This window comes from Pinus tabuliformis, chromosome 1_2, assembly GCF_031772625.1.
Source record: "Pinus tabuliformis cultivar Carrire ecotype Pingquan chromosome 1_2, CPIR1, whole genome shotgun sequence".
Taxonomy (NCBI): domain Eukaryota; kingdom Viridiplantae; phylum Streptophyta; class Pinopsida; order Pinales; family Pinaceae; genus Pinus; species Pinus tabuliformis.
Genome location: NC_142298.1, coordinates 1,025,164,329 through 1,025,187,826, shown reverse-complemented (window position 1 = coordinate 1,025,187,826; position 23,498 = coordinate 1,025,164,329). Strand labels below are relative to the sequence as shown.

The 23,498-nt window shown below is 37.4% G+C and overlaps 1 protein-coding gene across 1 annotated transcript in view; it reads left to right on the top strand.

Moving 5' to 3' along the window:
* The window catches only part of LOC149209613 (beta-galactosidase), a 357,426-nt gene that overhangs the window by 158,451 nt on the left and 175,477 nt on the right, over positions 1–23,498 (top strand). The window contains exon 7 of the mRNA XM_089396421.1: positions 19,026–19,103. Coding sequence (XP_089252547.1) covers positions 19,026–19,103 — 78 coding nt within the window. The remainder of the gene's footprint in view (positions 1–19,025; positions 19,104–23,498) is intronic.

The following is a 23,498-nucleotide window of genomic DNA, read 5'->3' as shown; positions in this document are numbered from 1 at the left end:
CCTGCAGACAAATCATTGTCAACCAACGTGTATCCCTTGCCGAACCAGCGCTCAACATTATTCTATCTCCACACTGCCGTCCAGATTTCTGTCAATCTGATCTCCATTCTTTACAGTCGCATAAACCTACGCTTCTGCACCGTGGCCACCATCTGTTCGAATCTTCACTCAGCAAAGTCGTACCTCTATTCAGTTGCCATACGCACACCCTCTCACGTCCACAAGTTAGCTGATCCCCGTCAAAATATGCAGCAGCATTCAAAGTCACTTCAGGGTTAGCGCAATCTATTTAAATCAGCGGGCCACCTGCAAATCTGTGTTTCCCATTTCTTTGTTGAACCCGCATCAAAGCCCCGATTCAGTATTTTGCTGACCATCTGCGTGCTGGATTGAGCTCATTTTTTGTTTGCGTCCCTGGTGCCGTCGACCTGCGCAGCATCAAGAAGGTTAATCGTTTTTTCAAAACGCAGGCATTACGATTTGGATGACACTTGCATTTGGTCAGCACGTCGGCCGTCAACCTGAACATACCCACGCGTTTTTCTTTCAATTGCCGCCGTCTGGTGCCTGAAGCTGCAAACCTGTGGACTTAGTAAGTTAGCATTTCTTTTTTTTTATTTACGTGGCTCACGTTCAAGAGTAGCGTTCATATCTTCCATAGTTTAGTTCTTTGTAATTTTGACTTAGGTTTTACTTGTTAGATCTTTCGTTTTGTTTGACTTCAATAAGCGTGTGTATGTATAGAGTATCAAAAGCGTAAAGCAAATAAAAAAAAAGGGGTAGCGTTTAGTTCTTTTTGTTGTCCTTAGTTTTAGTTTAGTGCTTTTTGTTTTATTAGATAAATCTTGATTTGGTTATAAATTTATTCTCTTTAGGTTAGAGCTTTAGCTTTAAATTAGATTTTAATTTAGGAGTTACTTTTTTTTCTATTAGATAGTTTAAATTTTATTTTTTGTGGAGTTTTAGTTTTATTTTAAATAGTTTCATTTTTTTTTATTTTTATTAATTTAAAAAAAAACATAAAAAAATATATATAATTTTAAAATCATAAAAAATATAAAATAGAAAATTTGAAAAAAGAGATTTCCTTTTTTTTTTTTGTTTAATTCATTTTAGGATTTAAAGTTTTATTTAAAAAAAAAAAAATTGTGGAAAATTTTTGCCGCGGGAACTTATCACGTTCTATTTTCTCCTGCTGAGATTAAAATTTTCGATATTTATCATTTTATGCGACCCTGCACATGAATGATCATCTTGAAGATTAGCTGCATGAATATGATATCTGGTTAATGATTCATAATTGCGTGATTGTTTAAAGCATTTATCTATCGAATTTTTTTTCGCTGGGATATCATTATTGAGCTTTAATCGTTGAATCATTATAAGAGCATTATGGTTTTACTAGATATCTTGCATTGTTTGATTTATTTGATGATAAATGATTGTTGTTCATGGTTTATATTTCTACAACATCTACCAAGTAATCGTTTAAACATCAATCCCACAAGGCATTGGTCTTTTAACTTAACAAAATCAATTTAGTGCTCGTTTCTTCGTGTCTCCCAACCCAACTGGTCGACAGTTGGTCTTCATCACCTCATAGGGTCTACCCCCCTTAGCCGCGGGAGACAGGCTTAAACGGAGAGATCGGGGATCAGAGTGACAGCCCCCGGTCTGAGCGTTGTCGTGTCAATCTGTGCGACAACAAGCCCATTTGTGTTTATCCGCTTTGCCCGACCAAAGGAAGGCCCTTTGAATATTCCTGATTTTCTGGAGCACCATTTTTGGAGCTGGGAGAATAGAAAGCATATAGTGAGGAATGGCTTGAAGAACCGCCTTAGTCATTACAAGTCTTCCTGCAAGATTCAAGACTCTGTTGGTCCAATAATTGCCCCTGTCCTCTAGCTTGGAGAGCAAATGCTCCCAGTGGAGTTTCTGCCAAGGCTTGCCAGTGAGAGGAATGCCAAGATATTTAGATGGAAGGCTGCATCTTTTGAACCCTAGGATATTAGTGAGGTGCCTCTAGACCACCAAGTGCGTATGGAAGAAAAAAACAGAGGATTTATCTAGGTTAAGATCCATACCAGATGCTTGGCTGAATAGGTTCAAAATGGCTTTGAAACCTTGGGCTTCCTTGACTGAAGGGGTACCATGCAGCATGGTGTCATCCACGAATTGCTGATGAGTGGTTGCAGGATTATGACTCAGGGGTTGGAGACCTTTGATGACATTCCTATCCTTAGCCATTTTAATGATGCGACTCAGGCCTTCCATTAAGATAACAAAAAGGAAAGGGGAGATAGGATCACCCTGACGAATGCCTCTGGATGGGAAGAAGGGGTCCGAAGGGGCGCCATTGACCAAGATAGAGAAGCTGGGAGATTTGACCATGGCCAAGATCCAACTGATCCAACGCTGTGCAAAACCAAAAGCTTTCAAAACAGCTTCAAGATAATTCCAACTGACCTTATCATAAGCTTTTGAGAGGTCCAGTTGAAGGATCATTCCAGCCTTTTTCTGAGATTGAAGGGTGTGGATCATTTCCTGTGCCAATAAGACATTGTCCATAATTTGCCGAGCTTCCACATAACCTGACTATTCTGATATGATCAAGGGGAGAATAGGCTTTAACCTGTTGGCCATGACTTTGGAGATGATCTTGTACAACACATTGCAGAGAGCTATTGGTTGAAATTTAGAAGGTGTGCAAGCAGCCTCTTCCTTGGGGATGAGAGCAATAAAAGTGGAGTTTAGGGATTTGAGTATGGAGGAGGATCTTCTAGAGTCCTCGACCACCGCCCATATGTCCTGCTTCACAATGTCCCAGCACGCTTTGAAGAAGTCAATGGTGAAACCATCTGGTCCTAGAGCCTTGCCATTGGCCATGTCTTTGACTGCCTCTTCTACCTCCAGAAGGGTAACCGGGTGGTCTAAGGACCTGTTCTGCTCCTCTGTGATCAGCTGGGGAATAGAGGTTATGACTGCATTGATGGCCTCTTGTCTGTTGATGTCTGGTTCTGTGGCAATAAGACTGAAGTGGTTCCTGAGGATGGAGGCAATCTCTTGATGAGACTGAAAGGAGGTCCCCTGTTCATCCTTAAGCTTGGTTATCTTATTAGTGCACCTATAATCCATGGCTGATCTATGGAAAAAATTGGTGTTTTTCTCCCCTTCTTTCAGCCATTGTATGCGGGATTTTTGTCTCCATAATGTCTCTTCCTGGTGACATCTCTCATTCCACTTTTGCAGGAGGTCACGCTCCATGTTAATGGAGTTCTGGGAGATGTCCCCCTTGATCCAATTATTGTGTATTAGAGCCATCTGATCCTCCAGGGCTTGTTTGTCCTAAAATATTTTGCCAAAAACCTCTTGGTTCCATGTTCGTAGCTTTTCCTTTAGGTGCTTCAATCTGGCTTGGAGCCTAAACATTTTGGTGCCTTTAATGTCCAAGTGCTCGTTCCACCATAGTTGGATGTTTGTGGTGAAAGCCAAATGATTGAGCCAGAATTTTTCAAAGCGAAAAGGTCTGTTTCTAGGAGTACCAAAGATAGTTGCATTCAAAGAGATGGGCCAGTGATCCGATCCTCCAGATGGAATAATATCAGATTCCACCATGATTCCCTCAAGGAGAATGGTATCTGAGATCAGAAATCGATCAAGCCTAGATGCGATAAGCCTGTCTCCTCCTCTCTTATTATTCCAAGTGAAAATGCCATTTTTGGGTTGGATGTCCACCAGGTTAGCTGTTTTGATGAAAGAAATGAAGGCCTCAGCATCTCTGTTTAGGGTATGAAGCCCTCCCTTCTTTTCCTCCAGAGAGGTAATCATGTTGAAATCGCCGCCATAGATGGCCTTAGCATTAGAGTGTCTTTGTTGTAGCTTGGATAGGTTGTCTAGCAGCTGTAGCTTATCCTCCAGCCTTTGGGGGCTGTAAACATTTGTGAATAAGTATGTGCCAGCTTCTCCCAGGATCTGCATTTCTAGGGAAATGAAAGATCTGGAGGCCTCGGCATTTAGGAGGAGTAGGGAGTGGGGGTTCCAGAAGATGGCTAAGCCCCCTTCCAGACCATTACCTTCTACCTCTGTGTGCTCCATTCTCTTTCCCAGGCTCCTGCCTATCCCTTCCATCTTTAGCCTGGAGCATTTGGTTTCCTGTAGGAAAACAATGTCCGAATTTTCCTTTTTGACTTTCTTTTTCAATAATCTTTGTTTGGTTTGGCTGTTTAGCCCTCTTGCATTCCATGAGAGTATCTTCATATTTAAACAGGTATTATGAGGAGAATGGGAAAGCCTCAAGGGCTTTCATCTTGCCCGAGTTGATGAGCATTTGGCCGAGCTCATGGAGCGCTTCATTGTTTGTTCTTCTACCCCGTTTCTTTCTGTGTTTTGCAGTAGAATGTGTTTGGTGTAGGTTTTGTGCTTTGATGCCCAGTCCCTTTGTCGTGCCCAGACCCCTTTTCTGCCCTCTCAGGGCTGCGTCCTGCCTTGATAGGAAGAGGAAGTTGACTCTGTCAATCTCTTCCTCTGGAATGTGATCCACTCCTTTTTGTCTCCATTGCTCAACTATGGTGTTAAGGTCCATTCCTTCTTTTTCTAGAGTGTCATTTAGGTCCTGATCCTCTATGCCCACTTCACTTAATGTCATTTCCTCGTCCCCTTTTGCGTCTTTCCTCAATCCTGGATCTAGGAGAAAGTCATCAGTTGAGATTGGAGTCGGCATCTGGGCGCTTTGATTGGTCGTTTCTGGTACTTTCTGCTTTGATGTTGGTGTTTGGTAGGCACCTCAAATGAGTTCATAGATCCATTGTTGGTATTTCCTATCTTCGGTTGGTTCCTTCTGTTGGTTCGGTGCTTGCCCGTGGGTCGAACGAAACCCTCCTGATTTTTGCTCGGGAGATCCTTAGTCTTCTCTACGGGTCTGTGCAGGGGACATTCCCGGATCAGATGGCCGTGTTCATGGCATTTTCTGCATCTGAAGGGTATTTGTTCGTAGTCTATGGCTTGGAAGAAGACTTCATCTCTATATTCCAACCATAGACCTTCATGAAGAGCACCTGAAACGTCCATTTCAACACAGATTCTAGCGCAAGAGGTGTACCTTTTTTGGAGGGTAGCTTCGGAAGCTTGGATGAAGGTGCCCAGCTTGTTGCCGATTTGTTCCAACGCCGCCGGTCTCCAGTAGTCGATGGGGAGGGAAAACAGTCGAATCCAAATAGGAACATGCTTGAATGTTTCCTGTTCTGGTGCAAAATTTGGTTTCCAGGGTCTTATGTAGAGGCCTGCAGAGGCATAGAAATAAGGGCCTCCATCAAAGATGCGGTCTCTGTCTTCAAGGTTTGCAAAGACAACCGTGAAAAAACCTTTGGCCCCCAAGTGGAGTTTCACATCTCCTTTCGGCTTCCAAGTTAGCTTGATCCATTGACATAAAGCTTTTTCTATGGGCCAAAAGCCCATAAACTTGTAGATCACTGCATGAATAGCCATATGATCCCTGTAGGCTTGTAGTTCCGGGTCGGTAATGATAACCCTCAGGCTTTCTGTGGTTTTTGGCTTGCAGCGCCCTTGGTCTCTATGTTGTTTGTCTTCAGTGGCCAGTCCTTCTGGATCAGAGCTGTTCAGGGGGGAGGTTTCAGCTGCCTCCGCTTCTTTGGTTTTCTTTCCTGCTCCTCGAGGTACCTGCTCTCGATTGGGATCTGGTTTGTCTTTTCCTTCCAGAATTTTGATGCCTTTTGTTTGGTTTGGATGCTGGGTTTCCTTTGTATTGCCATCCAGCTTTGTCTTTTTGCTGAGCTCATTTTTTCCTGTGGTGTCTGAACCCGTGATCTGCACTCCTTCCAAAGGGCTTTTACCTTTGTCCATCATTATCTGTTTGTAGGAAGGGGCCCCATTGGCCCCTGCTTGCTTCATCCGTTGGGCCAGGGCATGCCCCCGCTGCCTTAGATCAATGAAAAGGGCACTGCCCCCTGCCAGAATGGGTAACAGTGCACAAACTGCGATCCAAAACCCTAGGTCAGAGAGTTGTAGAGCCAAAAAATTCTCCAGCTCTATTTCTAACTTCACTCGTCATTTCAGCATTTTATTTCTATTTTAGGATTAGATTTACTTTTCATGTTACTAGATAGATAATAAATGAAGAGCTTATATCTTTTATGTGCTTAATGTTATATGCTGATTTTTTGAATGGATGCTACTTATATTTTGTTGTGTGTTGCATGGACGCAGATTCTGGGTTCTCATTCCTACAATGCAACAACATGTCCCCAAGTAGAGCCAGATGTTGATCACTACGTGTGAACTACCCATAGCTGTACACCCTCTTTTTTCACAAAAGGGGTAGTGCTTGATCGACATGTCCATGCCATTGGACTATCATCATTAGCCTCGTCATATTATGTTGTAAACCTAGTCTGCATATGTATAAATTGTAAATAATCTTAGCAGATCTGTGTCATGTATGTATTTGCCTAGATAAACCTAATCTTCTAGTGATGATCTACGTTTCAGAAGGTTTTTTGTCTCACCAACCCATGGTCGACAGAGTTTTCCTTCAGCCTAACCCCAAAGCCGGAATGGATTTTGTCATTAGAATTTTAGGGGAATCCTAGTGTGCTTCGAGTCTATGTAAAAGTAATTTGGAAATAATCCTAGTTATTTGGTTAGGTTATTACAAATTGCTTAATTTGCTAGATTATATTTGTGTCGCAAAGCTGGGTAGTCTATGAGAGTCTATGTCAAATGGGTTTTCCCCCTTGAGATGTAAAATTGTAAAAGTCATGATGTAAAGTGTCTTGAGGGTTAGAAAATGTTTTATCCCCTCATAAGTCCTAGGTTCTAGGTGATTTTTCCAAAGGCTAAGTTCGAGGGTCCAATAAAAATAATAAAAGATATAAATAATAAATAATAATAATAATAATAATAATAATAATAATAAAATTAAAAAATAATTAAAAAATAAAAAAAATAAAAAAAATAAAATAAAATAAAATTTAAAAATAAATAAAAAATATAAATAAATAAAAATTTAAAATATAAAAAATAATAAAATAATAACAAGTCAAAGTTTTGAGGAAATAATGCAAGATTTTAATTTTTTAATATATTAAAATGCATTTCAAATTTCGACGGATGAGATTAAAAGAGATTTTGATCCTCGTCGACGGTTGAGATCACTTTGACATGGATCACTCGAACTAGCTGTTGGGAATTTTCCTTTAAATAGGGTGTCAGGGGTCATTTGAGATCATTCGATCTGTGAGTCTTGTGCTAAAAAAAGCTCTCTTGTAGTCATTTTTCATATGCAATAAAGAAAGACTTTGGGGTTGAAATCTTGCTGGTGTTACTTTTCTAGAAATGCTGTAAGATGTTTTATTTTTGTGCATGATTTTAATTTCAGCCATTGATAATAGCTTGATGAAGAGTGATTTTAAACACAGGTATCTTGGTTAGTCAATAGGGTTTGAATGTTAGTAGAATTTCTGAATATGATGGCAGGTATCTCCATTAGATTTGGATTTTAGTATTGTTTTCTCCCTCTTTGTTGATGGTTGAAGTACGCTGTGTAGGAGAATCTAGATTTCAAAGATCAACGGGCGTTTGGGGAAGTTCTTGGCTGAACCAGCCAACTCCCGAGAAGCATTTTCTGAAGAGCCCAGCTAGTTTTGATCCCGAGCTTATCATTAGAATTTTTGTTGCAGATGCGTAAAGGGTTTTCTGAAGCACCTCACATTACATTTAAAATTCTGAAAATATTTCTGTGGCATATTGACAAATCTGGGTATTTAGAGCCTTTAAGCTGTAAATATTGTAATTATTTAACTGGTTCTAGGGTTTTAGTTTTGTTTCTTGCACATTTTATTTCTGGGTTTACGGTTTTTTGTTATTTGCAGGTTGCAGGTCGGAAGAAAGCAATTTTGTCCGAAGCCAGATCTAGGCCCTGGAGGATTAGATCTGGCCCCAACATCATTTTTGCAGGGATACTCTTCAAAGGAGTTTCAAATTTTCTAAAGAAATTCGAGGGTTTTTCCAGGCTATCTGTTTGCTGCTTGGGATTTCATTTTGACAGAAATTTTCGATTTTTTTTTAATTAATTAATTAATTAATTTATGTTGTGGCATCCTGGGGTTTCATTGTGTTATAGGAACATTTAAAAGTTTTCAGGGCAAATCTGCGTTCTATTTTATATATTTCCGCAGTCATTTCAAGCTCCACACGCAGCTTCAACTCCACCTCACGCTACCATTCCTCCAAAGATTCCTCACGCAGTTGCGCACTTCACCTGCGTTCTGCCATTTTTTCACGCAGACATCTCTAAAACGCTGCTCAGCTCCTGTGGCTTACCCTTGCAGCTCCGGCTCATTTCTCACGTTGCTGCTCTCCCAAATCGCATTTCTCTACGTGAGCATCCATTTCTCTTTGCCACGCTGTCCCTGAAACCTGCAAAATCAACCCAGCTGCCAATCCATCGCTCATCCTTTCCACGCATACTCGTATCTATTATCGTTGTAGCCTCTAGATCCATCCATCCTCTCCTCGTCCGCAACAATATTTGTTTCCCACGCAGCCGAATATTCGTTGCTTCCTACCTATTGCGTTTCTCCTCAAACTGCAAACTTCCCTGTGTCCTCCATTATCTGCTGCTCTTCACGCAAGCGTAGCCTCATTCGTAGCTTTGTCCATCGAGCCTATTCTGCGTCCAAGCTCCAACTTGCAACGTATTTCCTCCATTCCGTTGCCAGCTCCATTGAACCCTCTCCGCCTACGTCCTCTGCTCCTCACGCGTACCTGCAGCTGCAAAACCACAAACATACATTTGATTTCATTGTGAGATATGCATTTGTTTTAATTTGGTTTAGTCTTAGCTAGGGTGTACGTATTTTTTTTAATTTCATTAACTTTTAGTTAGGTCTCATAAATTTTCAAAATTAAAAAATCTGAAAGTTAGACTTTATTTGTTTTGTTTAGTTTTAGATTTATTAAAATTTTAATTTAGTTTTGTTTTGCTTTTTATTAAAAAAATAAAAATAAAAATAATAAAAAAATAAATAAAAATTTGATTGGTTTATTCTGTTTAGAGTTAGGATAAATTTTAGTTAGTTTTCATGTGTTTTTAATATACAAAAAAAAAGAATTTCCATTTTTTTTTAAGTTTTAAATTTTATAAAATTAGCATTAGATTTAGATCAGATTTAGATTAGTTTTATTTTTGGTTTAGCTTTTAGTTTAGTTTAGTTTTGTTTTATTAAACAAAAATCTCAAAAAAATATAAAAAATATAAAAAAAGTCCCTTTTAGGTTTTAGATTAGACTTTAGTTTAGATTTAAATTTTATTTTCTAGTTTTGTTTTATTTTAAGCTTAGAATTTTATAAAAATATAAAAATATATAAAAATTAAAAATTTGAAAAAAAATTGACTAAAAATTGAAAATTCATTTTGGTGTCTTTATGTTCCACTTCTCCATAGTTAAATACACTTAAATGTTTATTTAAAGATTAACTATTGAAAAGAGGTGAATCATTTTGTGAACTGGTCAGCGTTTAAATTTTATGGTCATTTAAAGCATTTGATTTTTTGAAGTTTAATTGCTGGAACATTGTTGAAGCATTGTGCATTTATTGAATATCTTGCATTGCTTGGGTAATTTGATGGTAAATGATTGTTAATCTTGGAATTACAAATTTCATATTTTTTGCAACAATTGATAAACAATTATTTAATCATTAACTCCATAAAGCACTATTACTAAGCATAACACGATATAATCAAGTTTTAATCAATCAAGTGCTTGTTTTCCTCACTGTGTCTACCAAGCCAACTGATTGCCAGTTGGTCTTCTTTTATCCCGAAGGGTCTACCCCCCTTAGCTTAGGGAAACGGTTTAAACGGAGAGATCGGGGATCAGGGTGACAGCCCCCGGTCTGAGCGTTGTTGCGCTGCCCAGACAATCTGTGTGACAACAAGGATCAAACACCAAATTAATTCAAATCAAAAGTCATTGTTTTATTTCTCAATCAAGATATTGTTATGTTAAGCAACTATCAAGGTCGTGTAATTGTTTCACTAATGTATCAGGTCAAGGTCTATGTCACTTGCTGTCCCATCACATTACTTGTCAAATGTTGTCACTGTCAATCATAAGCCCACAATCAATCATTAAGTCATCTTTGTCACATGTAGTCACTATACAAGGTCATTTGTCAAGTCAGTGGTCAGAGTCAAACATATAGCATGCCCATTACATCAAACAAGGTGTTGTCCAATAACAGATGGTTGTATAATGTATAGTATATACAAGGGCTGTAGCTTAACAAGAATTTTATGCATTTCCATACTCAAGGAACAAGGTTACTATGTCAAATACCCAGTCAAATCAAGGTGTAAGATCAATGTTGAGACAGTCACAAGAACTATTCACAATTCACAACTACCTTGTTGTCCCATTATATATCACTTGTTTGCAAGTGTTGCTTCAACCTTTGAATGACTATCTGCTAGAAAATTGTATACTTTATAACAGTGCCAAAATTAGCTTTGTCTACAGATTGGTTGTAAACGTATGGTGATGACTTATTCAATACTACCTACCGTCTTCTTCGCTGATCTGGAATGTTCTTTTCAAAAGGTTAACAAACTCAGAACTGAGACTTCTTGCAGAAATCATAGGGCCGAAGGTTCTTGTCTCTTCAAGCCATAGAGGTTGTTTAGCTTCAGTGATTGAGTTTTCTTGATGTGCTACAGTCCTTAACTGTCCTGGATTCGAGCTTTAAAATACTCTTTGCTGTCCTTGTAGTCCTGCTATAAACATAATGATATCCGCTGGGCAATAATAATAAACATTTGCTTCAGAATGTGATGCCTAGAGGGCTGAGACTTCCTAGGAAAGAATCTTCTTGAAATGGTGATGATCACAAGGTTTGGAGACCAAAATGGATCTGAATCTTCAGAGAGGGAAGAACCCTCATGTTCAGAAAACAATAACGTCAACCCTGAAGTGTGATATCTTATTTGAGCGAGTCAAGAAAACAGAGTGCTGGAAATATTCTAGAATGAGACCTTGGATCGGTGTGTTGAATGTGGCTAAATTTACAAAGAATTCCCATACAAGTAGACCAACATTAAGATATTCAAGCGCAACAATTGATGCCCTAGTATTAGCCCTGGAATTTTGTGCCCAAATGGATGCCCTAGCCGCAGGGTCTGTGTAATCAAAGAAAGTTGCCCAACAAAACATGAAATCACAAACAGAAGAACTTGCCTCAAAGGACCAAGCTTCAGGCCTAGCCTTGACGGATTGAAGTGATGATGTCAAAAGAGTTTCCCAAACAAAATCAAAACCTTAAACTTCTGCAATTTCGCTGCCTCAGGTGTCCTTAATTAGGCCGAAGGTTTCAGAGGTTAAGATCATGAAAAAAGTTTGTTGAAATGATAATTTTGGAGGAGTATACACAGTCTTTTTATAGACTTATGTGTGGGTATAAGAGGGACTCCTATTAGCATTCCGATTTCCTTTTACAAGACCACAAACTCACTTTTCTTTTGATGATATACATTACGTATATATTGGAGTGACGTGTGTTCATAAAGTTTATTGACTTGGATAGTTTTGAAGTCTTAGGGGCTTTGTTAGGTAGGCCTTTTTAGGATATTTCAAAAACATTTTTTTTAATAAAATTAATTTAATTTAATAGTTATTAATAAATTGTTTGTTTAAGCTGTAAGGAATTTGTACACTAATCCTTTTTGGTGTGTTTTTTTTAGTTGACACGAGTGTATTAAGTCAATGCTTGGTTTATTGTCTTTGATTTTTGAAGTTACGTAACTTATATGGGGTGAGATTACAATGATAAACAAAGTCATATGTTGAGAACTGTAGGAGGAGGTGTCATGTCACTACCCCTTAGGGTTTTAGCCCAGAAACTAGGGTCACTAACTTCAATTGTGAATATCTCTCAAACCAGGAGGCCTCTCGGGGCGTACCACATATCAACAAAAACATCTTTTCGAGGAGAATCTAATGACATAGATCTCCGACCCAAACTCAATGATTTGACCTACCAAAAACCCTCGACAAAGTCGGGGCACATTCTCAGTCCAGAGAACATAAACCCTAGGACTTGGGCTTTTAACCATCCAACAATATAGCTGCCATCTTGATGTAATCCGCCAATTACTAAGAAGCGTTAATTAACCATTTGACATCAATGACTGGTGTTTTTGGTCAAAGTCAAACCCAACCAACTCCATGGGTTGACATCAATGACAACACCATCCAACAATATTTAACCATCAACTCACATTGGGCCTGTATAGAAAGCAATCATCTAAAGAAGCTAGTAAGGCCTTGTCAAACCAGATTTGCCACATATTACATTACTCTCAAAAGATTGGTTGAGGAAAAGGCAAGTGTAAGAAGTGTTGTTTGTAGCACTGAATGGGGAGCTTCTCACCTCTCATAGGAAGCTAAAGGGAAAGACTTGGAACAACTTATTTTTGGAAATGTTTTTTGGGAAAGCGCTGTGAAAGTTTTAAAGATATACGAACCAATCATTGATGTGTTTCACATGGTTGATAATAACACCCCTTCTATGGGTTTTGTTTATGAAGACACGGATTGTTGTAAGGAAGCTATTGAAAAATCCTTCAACAACATGGAAAATGAGTACATGGAAATATAGGAGGTAATAGATGAAAGATGGAAGATGTTGCATAGCCCTTTACATGCAACAACTTGTTATTTGGACCCTAGATTGTTTGGGATAAAAAGAAATAATGATTTAGAAGTCATGAGTGGCCTTTATGTAACTATTGAGCGGATGACTCCAGATCTAGAAGAAACCAGGAAGCTTAGAGAGCAACTTTGGGCTTATAGGTCAGAAGAGGGGATATTTGGAAGCATTTCTGGCACACAGGATAGGCACACTACTCCAGGGAAGTTTTATGGATCACAAACACTTGAATTGCAACATTTTGCAATTTGTGTTTTGAGCCAAGGATCCAGTGCCTCAGCTTGTGAAAGGAATTGGAGTAGCTTCAACCATATACAATCAAAGAAAATAAACAAATTTCTATCTACAAGGTTGGAAGACCTTGTTTATGTTCGTAGTAATTTACAATTGGTTTTGAGCAGTGTTGTCGCGCGGATTGACACGACAACGCTCAGACCGGGGGCTGTCACTCTGATCCCCGATCCCTCCGTTTAAGCCTGTCTCCCGCGGCTAAGGGGGGTAGTCTCTGTGAGATGATGAGGCCAACTGGTCGAGAGACACGAGACGCAATAAGATAAGCACTAGATGGATTTGATTAATTTAGCAGACCAGTGCCTTAAGAGATTGTGGTTAAAACGATTACTTGTTAAATGATATAAAAATATGGACCATGAACAGTAATCATCTATCATCAATCCAGCGATTGAGATTTTTCAAAAAAAACCACCACGAATCATAAACCATTAACCAGATATCAATTTCGCATCTCGGCTTGAAAGATATAACATGAAAAACACTGAATCTGGCAAAAATAAATTTTCCGCGAAATTTTTATACTTTTTCCAAAAAAATTTTAAATCTTTTTTTAATTTTTTATTTTTCAAAAAAAAAAAAAGAAAATTAAAAATCTAAAAATTTAAAATTTAAAATGTATTCTAAAACTAAACTATAAATAAAAAATTAAACTAAACCAATTTTTTTTTTTTTTATAAAAATCTAAAAAAAATGAAATCTAAAAGTTAATCTAAAACTGAACTATAACCCTAAAAATCACTTTGAAAATATTTTTTATTTTTTTTTTATATTATGAAAATTTAAAAAAAATCTAAAATAAAATCTAAAAAAACATTAACTATTCATAAAAAATAAACTAAACCAAAGTTAAATTAAATAAATCCTTCTTATTTTATTTTATATACATATATTTTTTTTTTATATTTTCGAAATACCAAATTTAAAAGACTAAAATAAAAATTTACATAAAACAAAACCTAAACTATTTAAAAAAAATTTAAATTGAAATCTAATTAGAAACCTACGCTAACCTATCCATTTATACACATGAGAAACCCCAAATCTAATAAAAGAAAACGATAACACCTAAATGAAAATTTGATTTTAATTTTTATAAAGCCCCAAAAGGACCTACGCTAAACAAAATCGAAGTCAAAAAAATGAATCGTGACTACATACAATCCCTAACTGCTAACTGCGCGTATCAAACGAAATGACTTATGGAAAACGACGACAGGGAATATTGATTCGAAGATTAAACGCAGACATAAAAGTTTTACCTGAGCCGACGGATGATTTACGCATACCTGATATCCTTGAAGATCGCCCAACCTATAACCTGATACGCAAATGCATTAATTGTTTGAGAAACTTCAACCTGAGCCGCAGATTTACTTGGTTTTCAAATCGGTTTAGGCACAGGATTGCGTTTTGAAAAGCTGCAACAATGGAGATGGCGGTAGACGGTATTCACGCGGAAAAATGCCACTGTTGAACGCTTTTTTCTCTGTTGCCGGCGTGAATGAAGCTCGATGCCCAGCGATTTGATAATCGAATCTCCTTACAACTGAATCGGCGGCCAGAATAACAGTGGTGACCACCAGAGCTACGACATTCCATGGCTATGGCTATGATAAATACTGCTGATGAAACTCATGATATAATTTCCGAACCCCAATTTTGAGTCTGCTGATTTTGATCGGCTTGACGTGGGATTTGATGCCTGAGCAGCAACGCCAAGAAGAAAAACGATTCCTCACAGGCCCAAAAGATTATCACGGATGATGCGTTGACGGCTCAGCAGATTGGCTTGCTTGATGTAAATCACTTGTTGACGGCTTACTGCAGAGTTTCAATGCCTGATTGTGTGGACACAATGAAGCTGACGGCGAAAAAACTGAGATTCGTGCATATATAAACCAGCAACCAAAGAATGCCTCTCGCTAAAATCTGCTGCTTATGCACAGTGTGTCAGCGTATCAACCTTGATGGCAGTCCTGCAATCGCAAAAAAGACAAAACCCTAATCAAAACTGCATAAAAGAAAAATTTGAAACCCTAGAACAGCTAATTAATTTACAGATTTGGCCCCTTAACAGCCAGATTCAGCGATAAGCACGGAAATATTTTTAAAGAAACAGAAATTTCAGACTGTCACTGTGAAGAACTTCAGAAAATCTCTCATGCAAATTAGAAAAATAAACCGAATGATAGACCCAGGATCGAATCCAACTGGGCTCAGCAAAAAATGCTTGCGGGAGTTGGCTGGTTCAGCCGAGAACTTCCCCGAACGCCCACAAAATTCCTTCATAAAATGCTTTCTGCACAGCTCAAAACAACCGTCAATAAAGAGGGGCAAAAATGCCGCTAGATCTCAAACAGTAATGGAGATACCTGCCATTACTTCAGAAACCCTAACAGCACCCAAACCCCAGCAAGTGAACAAGATACCTGTGCTCACAATACTCTACGAAAAGCTATTATTAATGGCCGAAAATAAAATATGCAGAAAATTTAAACAATCTCACAGCATTTCAAGAGAGTAACACCAGCAAGATATGGACCCCAAAGTCTTCTTTTATTAACCAGAAACAGATTTACAAGAAAGCTTCTTCAGTACCAGACTCACAGATCCCTTTTTCTGAACTGACCCCTAGCACCCTATTTAAAGGAAATGATCCCAACGGCTAGTTCGAATGATCCATGTTGAAGCGATCTCGACCGTTGATGAGGGTCAAGACATCTCTTGATCTCATCCGTCGATTTATTCACTTAAAATATTATTATTTTATTAGTTAGGGTTTTTGCTTTATTTTTTTAATTTTTTATTATTTTTTATTATTTATTTCATTTTTTAATTTTTATTTATTTTATTATTTTTATTCATTTTTTAATTTTTTAATTCATTTTAAAATGGATCATCGAACTAAGCCTTCGGAAACATCACCTAGGACCTAGGACTTAGGACTCATGAGGGGATTTAAAACACTTTTCGACCCTCAGGACACATTACATCATGACTTTTACAATTTACATCTTAAGGGAGAAAACCCCTTTAACATAGACCCTCACAACTCACCCAGTTCTGCGACACAACTATAATCTAGCAGATCAACACACTAGGATTCTCCTAAAATTCCAATGACGAAATCCATCCCGGCTTTGGGGTTAGGTTTGAAGGAAAACTCTGCCGATCCATGGATCGGTGAGACGAAAAACCTTCCGGGACGTAGATTACCACTAGAAAGTTAGGTCCACCTAGGCAATTCACATACACGACTCCTATCTGCTAAGATTATTTACAATTAATACATGCAGACTGGGTTTACAATTAGATTGATCAAGCTGCTGATGACTGCTGGATGGCACGGACACGCTGATCAGGTGCTGCCCCTTTCTTGCAAAGAAAAAGGGGGTGTACTGCATGGGTAGTTGACCAGTAGAGGTCAACAAGCAGCATGGCCAAGGATGCATCTAGTTCCCCTCAACAATGGTTTGCAGCTATTCAAAGTGCAGAAGAAGATGATTTTGGTAATGATGGTGACTCACGAGATGATACTACTGATGATGGAGTTCCATTCATTCATGAACACACTTCTAGTGCATTTCCTGGTTGGAGCCCATGTGCTCTTGATGATTTAAAATTTTAGATCTTTTTGATGTTGCAACTAGATCATAAGAATAGACATTTTGATTGTGCTTTAAATTTTGTGAAAGAATTTCTAAGTATTGGATATTATTATAACAGTTTGACATTATGGACTTCCTTTCAATTTTGAAATTTGATGACTATCTTCTACTTCATTTTGCAATTTGTAGGCTTGTTGCGATTTGTAGACTTGTTTCCTTATATAAACTAAGCAAGAGTCCATTTTGTTGACAAAGACGCATTTATCAACAAAATGAAAAATAGCAAGTGAAGATCCATGCAGGTTATTAATTCTCATGTTATGTTTTATACAGTTTACTAGGATTGTTCTAGTTGATCTACCTGTACAAGACATCTTTATTGAGGTGTAACAGAGTAATGACTGAAGTCGGAAACTAATTTTGTTTTATATTCTTGTAAACTGAATAGAAATATGTGCACCATTTCAAATTTTCTGATATATATATATATATATATATAAAACAAGACATCATTATTGAGGTGTAACAAAGTAATGGCTGAAGTCTGAAACTAATTTTGTTTTAGTTTCAGACTTCAGTCATTACTTTGATACACCTCAATAACGATGTCTTGTACAGGTAGATCAACTCTGATATATATATATATATATATATATATATATATATATAACACTATGTAGTTGAGCTTAAATCTGTCTTATGATCCATCTAAGTAACCTAAATTTGCTAGATGCCAATTTGAGTAGCCTGCATGCCATAAATAAAATCTATGTAGTTTGGGTTGAATCTTCCCTGTATTAGGACTGTTTTAAGTGCCATTTTATTAACATTAAATCTTGTATGTGTTGACCTAACAGTTTTGTAATATGTATAATGTAATGGCAACTTTGATTTATTATTTGAAGCAATTTGTACTCTATCTCTGTAATTCTCTGTCTGGAAATTGATGAATGTATGGTCTGTGAGTTTATCATTCAGCACTTTAGGCCTGCCCCCTTCCATCTGCATCATTTTGGTATCAAAGCAACCCTAATAATGGTCCAAAGCATAATCAATTTGAATTAAGGAGCATGGTCCAGGAGAATTGTTCTCCAATGGCCAACAATATTTTTCTGAAGACAAATGTTCATTTGTAGATCTATGCAGGCCTATGCTTGTAGCAACAAGGGGCAAGGATTCCTTGAAGTCACTCTAGATCTGTATCTATAGCAACCTGTGGTGTCTGCATCTTTACAGTTGGAGACCTCACTATTGAGTTAGTTTGAGAGAAGAACTAAGTCGGCTTGGAGGAACACTAGATTGCAAAGAGGTGCATTATTGTTACTAATGAGTAATGTGCTGAGTATGGAACTTAATTAGTTCGATAATTTTGTTCTCTCTCTCTCTCTCTCTCTCTCTATCTATCTATCTATCTATCTATCTATATATATATATATATATATATATATATATATATTTTAAAAATGTATATAGACGTACCTAAAGCCGAACCCCATCTGAACCTTATCAGAAAATTTGAACCTGAATCAAACTTAATAGTTGCCGAACCCAAACTCAAAAGCGAACCATGTGACCTAGCTTCTAGGGACTGAAGTTAGTGGCCCCATCCAATCAATCTTCATATTGCAAACTATTCAGCGACCTTCACAAATTGACCTTGGCCACAAAACCCCAATTGCAAAATTAAAAAATAATTCTGCTGCCGTAAAAGGAATAAATTCACTATTGCAAACACTAGTGATCTCGGCTTTGCACAAAGGTGCAAGATTTTGTGGTATTAATAGCCATCCATCAATACAACTTATTGAAGAACAACTGCCACTTTAAGCTCAGCTGCTTTTACGAGTGGTTATATAGGCAAAAAAGTGTTTAACCAGGAAAAAGCAGGGTTCAAAAGTTGAAAAAGGATCACAAAAGGATGGCTACATATAAAGAGCCCATCAAGTTACATGACAAATTAATATTGCTTCAGTTTCCACTGTCTAGTCCTCCTAAGATATGTTTAATGCCTTATTTATCTTGAGCCAAATGTAGACAATGGTTCATCTCATTGTTATGTTTAGACAAATGTACAGCTCAGGGTCATGTCTGATTGCACAAATGTGTTGCCCTTCTTTTTCCAAAAAAAAAATTATTGTGCACAGGAGAGAAATTAATGGTATTATGCAGCTATGATTCATGTAAATGCTAAAAATATCTGCATCTTTTACCCAATCATTCTTCAAATTGCATGTTTTGTTTCATTCAAATGCAAAAGAAGGATAAGTGAAAACCTTTGAGTCATTTGCATTCATCTGACAATTTGTCATCATAAAATTATTTATTCAATGACTATTTGTCTCACAAAACTTTAGACTGCTTGCTACAGTGGACACTGACAACTACGTTGACTTGTGGTAGCTGCAGAATTTCCTGCAAGTGTGTGGATGGTAAACAGGATTGGACAAGTTACTTCAGGCTTTCAGTATAAGCCAGTTGGTGAGTTATGTACTTTTTGGCATGAATGGATGAAAAGAATACCCCTTTCACAGCTCTCATGACTGCTATGTCCTCATTCCATTGCTTTTACTAATTTTTAAATTAAAGTTTAATTTATTTTTTCGAATTGCTGCATATATTACTTCAAAAATGAAATCAGTACATCGTGGAACAGAAAAATGTGATCACATGATCAACAGGGATCCTCGGAAAATCTCATCCGATGAATGACAAAAAACCATAGAATTTTGTTTAAATTTATTAAATTGGTTTTTTAATTATCTGAGGATACGTTCTACAGACTAAGTTAAATCTCAAAGCACCTTAAAAAAATTAATTATAATCTATTTATTATCTTAAGACATGATCATGCTTGTGTTGGACATTTGTAGTTATGTTAGTAAATATATTACAGGAGGATTCTGTTGCCTATTGGGATTTGACTGCCAATTCTAGTCTGTGTTTAACTTCTATAATTTTGTTGGAAAAATAAAAGTAGGAATTGCTTTTGAAGGTGTAAGTATAAGACATGATGATAAAATAGGTATGATAATATGACCACATTGAGTAGGATAAAACTTAACATTTTTTCAATTTTAAAAATGAAACATTGTCAAAAGCAATTTGTTAACCAACGTCAAAGTATTATATACAAAAATGATCAGTGAAGATTTCCCTAAGCATTTAGCTATGATATACAAGAATGATAGATAAAATCCAGTGTTCCACAGGACATGTCCCCCAAGGTGGGGGGTGCACTCCCCACATTTCCCACGCTCTTGGGATGTGGGGACGCATGGGGAAACATTTACCCACCCCTGTTGGAAAATCAAAAGGCAGAAAGATTTTCTTGTCTTGATAGTTACTTGTGATTATCTTTAAATTCTTGTTATCTTCTTATCATCAATCAGCTACCAAAAACATAAGCACATGAAGATCAAGGCAATGGAGACACAAGATATAGGCTCTCAGCTAGGGCTAAAACCCCTCTTCTAGGGGAAAACCCAAAACTTCTCTTATCTTTCTTTAGAATCAAATCAAATGAGATAACCAAGACCTTTGAATAGACCAAAAGACCTCCTCCAATCCCCCAAGTCGGCCTCCCAAGATGATTAGTCCAACTTCAATAGTCAACTTTAGTCAAATTGATTCAATCATGCAACAAACCCAGATTTTGGCCCTCCTGCTTCAGATTTTCAGCCCTACTGCAAATCTGCAACTTTGGCCCCCCTGCAACAACCTAGAAACTTGCACATGTTGCAGAACAGAGAGAATTTCAACTTCCTTTTACTTGACAAATGTCTCCTTCTTCTTCGCTAGGGTTATCTCCTTCTTTTCTAGGTATTTCACACTTCTTTTTGTTGAAAAATGTGTAACTAGGTTTGGTCTTCATAAATATGAAATGTACTTTTGATTCTTGTATTTTGTAAAATGAAAAAAAAATTATTATTGTTATTTTTGGAGCATGGGTTTTGATGCTCAAGGTCTTTAATTTTAGAGGTCAGGCACCCATTGAGTGCTTCTAGGGTTTTTCCTAGGTCAAGAAGTCAAAAAGAGTCTATAGTGAACAAGGTTCGTATACGCGGCAAAGTAAGCTTCAAAATACTTCAAATACAAAGACATCCATTGTAGGGCAAGTAATTGTATATTGAATATTATAAAAGAATTGATGAGATGATTACAATAAGGGTGAGGGCCTACTTATATACCCTAGGCAGGTACCTCTTCACAACAGTTATGTCCTTAGGGACACACCTCTCCATTACTAACTATTTAATTAATTAATCATTAATTATGATTATTATTGTTTACATTATTTTCTATTATTTTATTATAAATTATATTGATAACATTGCCTTCCTCTTCATAAAGCTTTGTCCTCAAAGCTTATCACTAACAAGGTGTGTCATCTGTTCTTTGTCTTTGTAATCTATTTGCATCTTTTGGAATTCTTCGATTTCTGATCTTTGTCGCTACAAGATGATAGTATCCTCTGAGTGATAAACAAAATTGTTGCACTGAGAAGGGATCTAACCATCCTAAATCAATTTTATGTGTAATCTTTCGATTACTGAAAACTTGTAATGAGTTGTTATTGTAAGACTAAATGGTGCAAACATCAATTTTCTTTGGAACATAGATCTGTTCTTCTGTTCTTAGTGATACAAACTCGTAGATTCACTGAGATGTCTGTTCTTGTGATTCAAATGTAGATAATGAGTTCTTTTGGTTTGTCTTTCCCTTATCATGTATGGCAATGTTCTGATTTAATTTGTTGAGAAATCCAATAGGGTGGCAAGTTAATTGATTTCTCTTATTATGACATTACCTTGTGATGTTTCAGTATTATTTTTCCTTTCTTTCGATTTATATTTTCTTATCATCAAGACTAATGCCAAACAACAAATAGAAAAAGACGCGAGATGTAGGCACGTAGCCAGGGCAAAACCCCTACGTACGGGAAAACCCAGTCAAGTAATTCTTCCTTCTATAGAGTCAAAACAAAGACTGAGATGACCAAGACCCATATAATCTATACTAAAGACTACTTCCATCCATCAAGTCAACCTTGACACATCATGCTTCAGTTTTGTGGCATCTTAATTATGCTTCAGTCCCGTGATAGTTCCAAACAAGCTTCAATACTTTAGTTCTGTGATATCCCAAATGAGCTTCGGTCCTGTGATAAACTTTGGTCTTGTAGAGTTAGTACACATATGATCATATAGTGCTTCAGTGAACTTTGGTCCTGTAATGATAGCACACACTGTCTTGCAATACAGTTTCAGTCCTCGGTCCTGTGGAGATAGCCCAAGTTTCGGTACAACAATGATGATAAACACTGCAATACAGTTATGCCTCGGTCCTGTGGTAACAACCCTAGACTTTGGTCTGTGGTGGTGGTGGCCCTTAAACATTTCAGCTTGCATTGACACTTCAACTCCTTGAAACTTCGAGTTATTCTTCACTTCAACTTCACCGAATTCCCTCACTGTAATACACCGAACTCTTCTCTGAAATTGCCGAACTTGTACCTCTACAATTCATGTTGAGTGAAGTCTACACTCTTATATATAGTTGTTTCCCACTGTAAATGAGCCAACATGAGTCTATTTAGTGAAGCCGACTTGTTGACTATTAATTTGAAGGCCGACTACAAGGAGACTTGATGGAGGAATATTTTGACATAACAAAGTAGACTTTGACTTTGACTTACAAATTCTAAAAACCTACAATGGACGCTTTACCTATGACAATTGACCCAAGCATGAAACCCATGCTTTAACAAGTCAATTTAATTAATAATAAAATTTCTTTTGCTTTCTTTTGATAAATCTATTTCATTTTTGACTCAAGTACAATTATGAAGATCGAACCTAGTTACATTCGTCAACACTCCCTCTTAACTAGGGAGGTATTCATACTTACATATATCTATAGAGGTAAATGGAAGATCTCAAAACACATGATCAACGAAGTGTTTAGGCACATGCGGAGCCACAGACTAGATTCCTGACTAGGGCAATCCATCCGGGTGGGACTAAGATGGACTAAAGCTTTCAACATCTCTAGGTACCATCAGGCTTACTTGCTAACCATCAACCCAGGGATCCAGGTGCGTATCCGAGGTCAGAGCTCTATGACCAATGCCACCCTCCCTACTTCGGGATCTAGACATCAACACAAAGTGCCGGCCAAATGTCTTCCCAGGCAATGTGTCTTACACACAAAGCTTCAAGACTCCTGATTATTCCAATCGGTAGAAAACCCTCCCCGATCAAACAGATCGGTAACAAATCTCCTCCGATCAAACTAATTGGTAACCAACATGTAAAATATGCTATCAAACCTCTGAGAGATTTACCTATACAAACACAACCCAAATCAGTAACAAACTTTCAAATGTACATAAGTAAACACAAACCTCTGGGGTTTTTCAGACAACTTGATGTTGCTTCTCAATTTATCACAGTAGGATTTTCAAACGAATCTTCACAGAAGATTCCTCAATCATACATCTTCCTTTCCTACTTCACATGCAACAACATATTCTACAATCAGATCTTGCTTTCCTTATTTTAGCAACCTTTCAAAATGCATTCTCCAATTTCTTCTTTCAAGGTATCTATTATGACCATAATATGCCCTCCCTCTTAACTTAAGGAGATTTCTTCTATCCAGGCTCCCTCTTAACTTAGGGAGATCAACTTCTTCTTATGACATTGGAGAATCTTTCATGGCTTCCATCCTTCTTATTGAAGTCATATTGATCATCATCATTCAAATCACTTCCTTCATCATGCTTATCATATCAAATTTACTTATGAACATCTTCACCATCTCGAAGATTATGTACCTGCACAACTTAGATAGCAAGTACAACCAACTCTATAG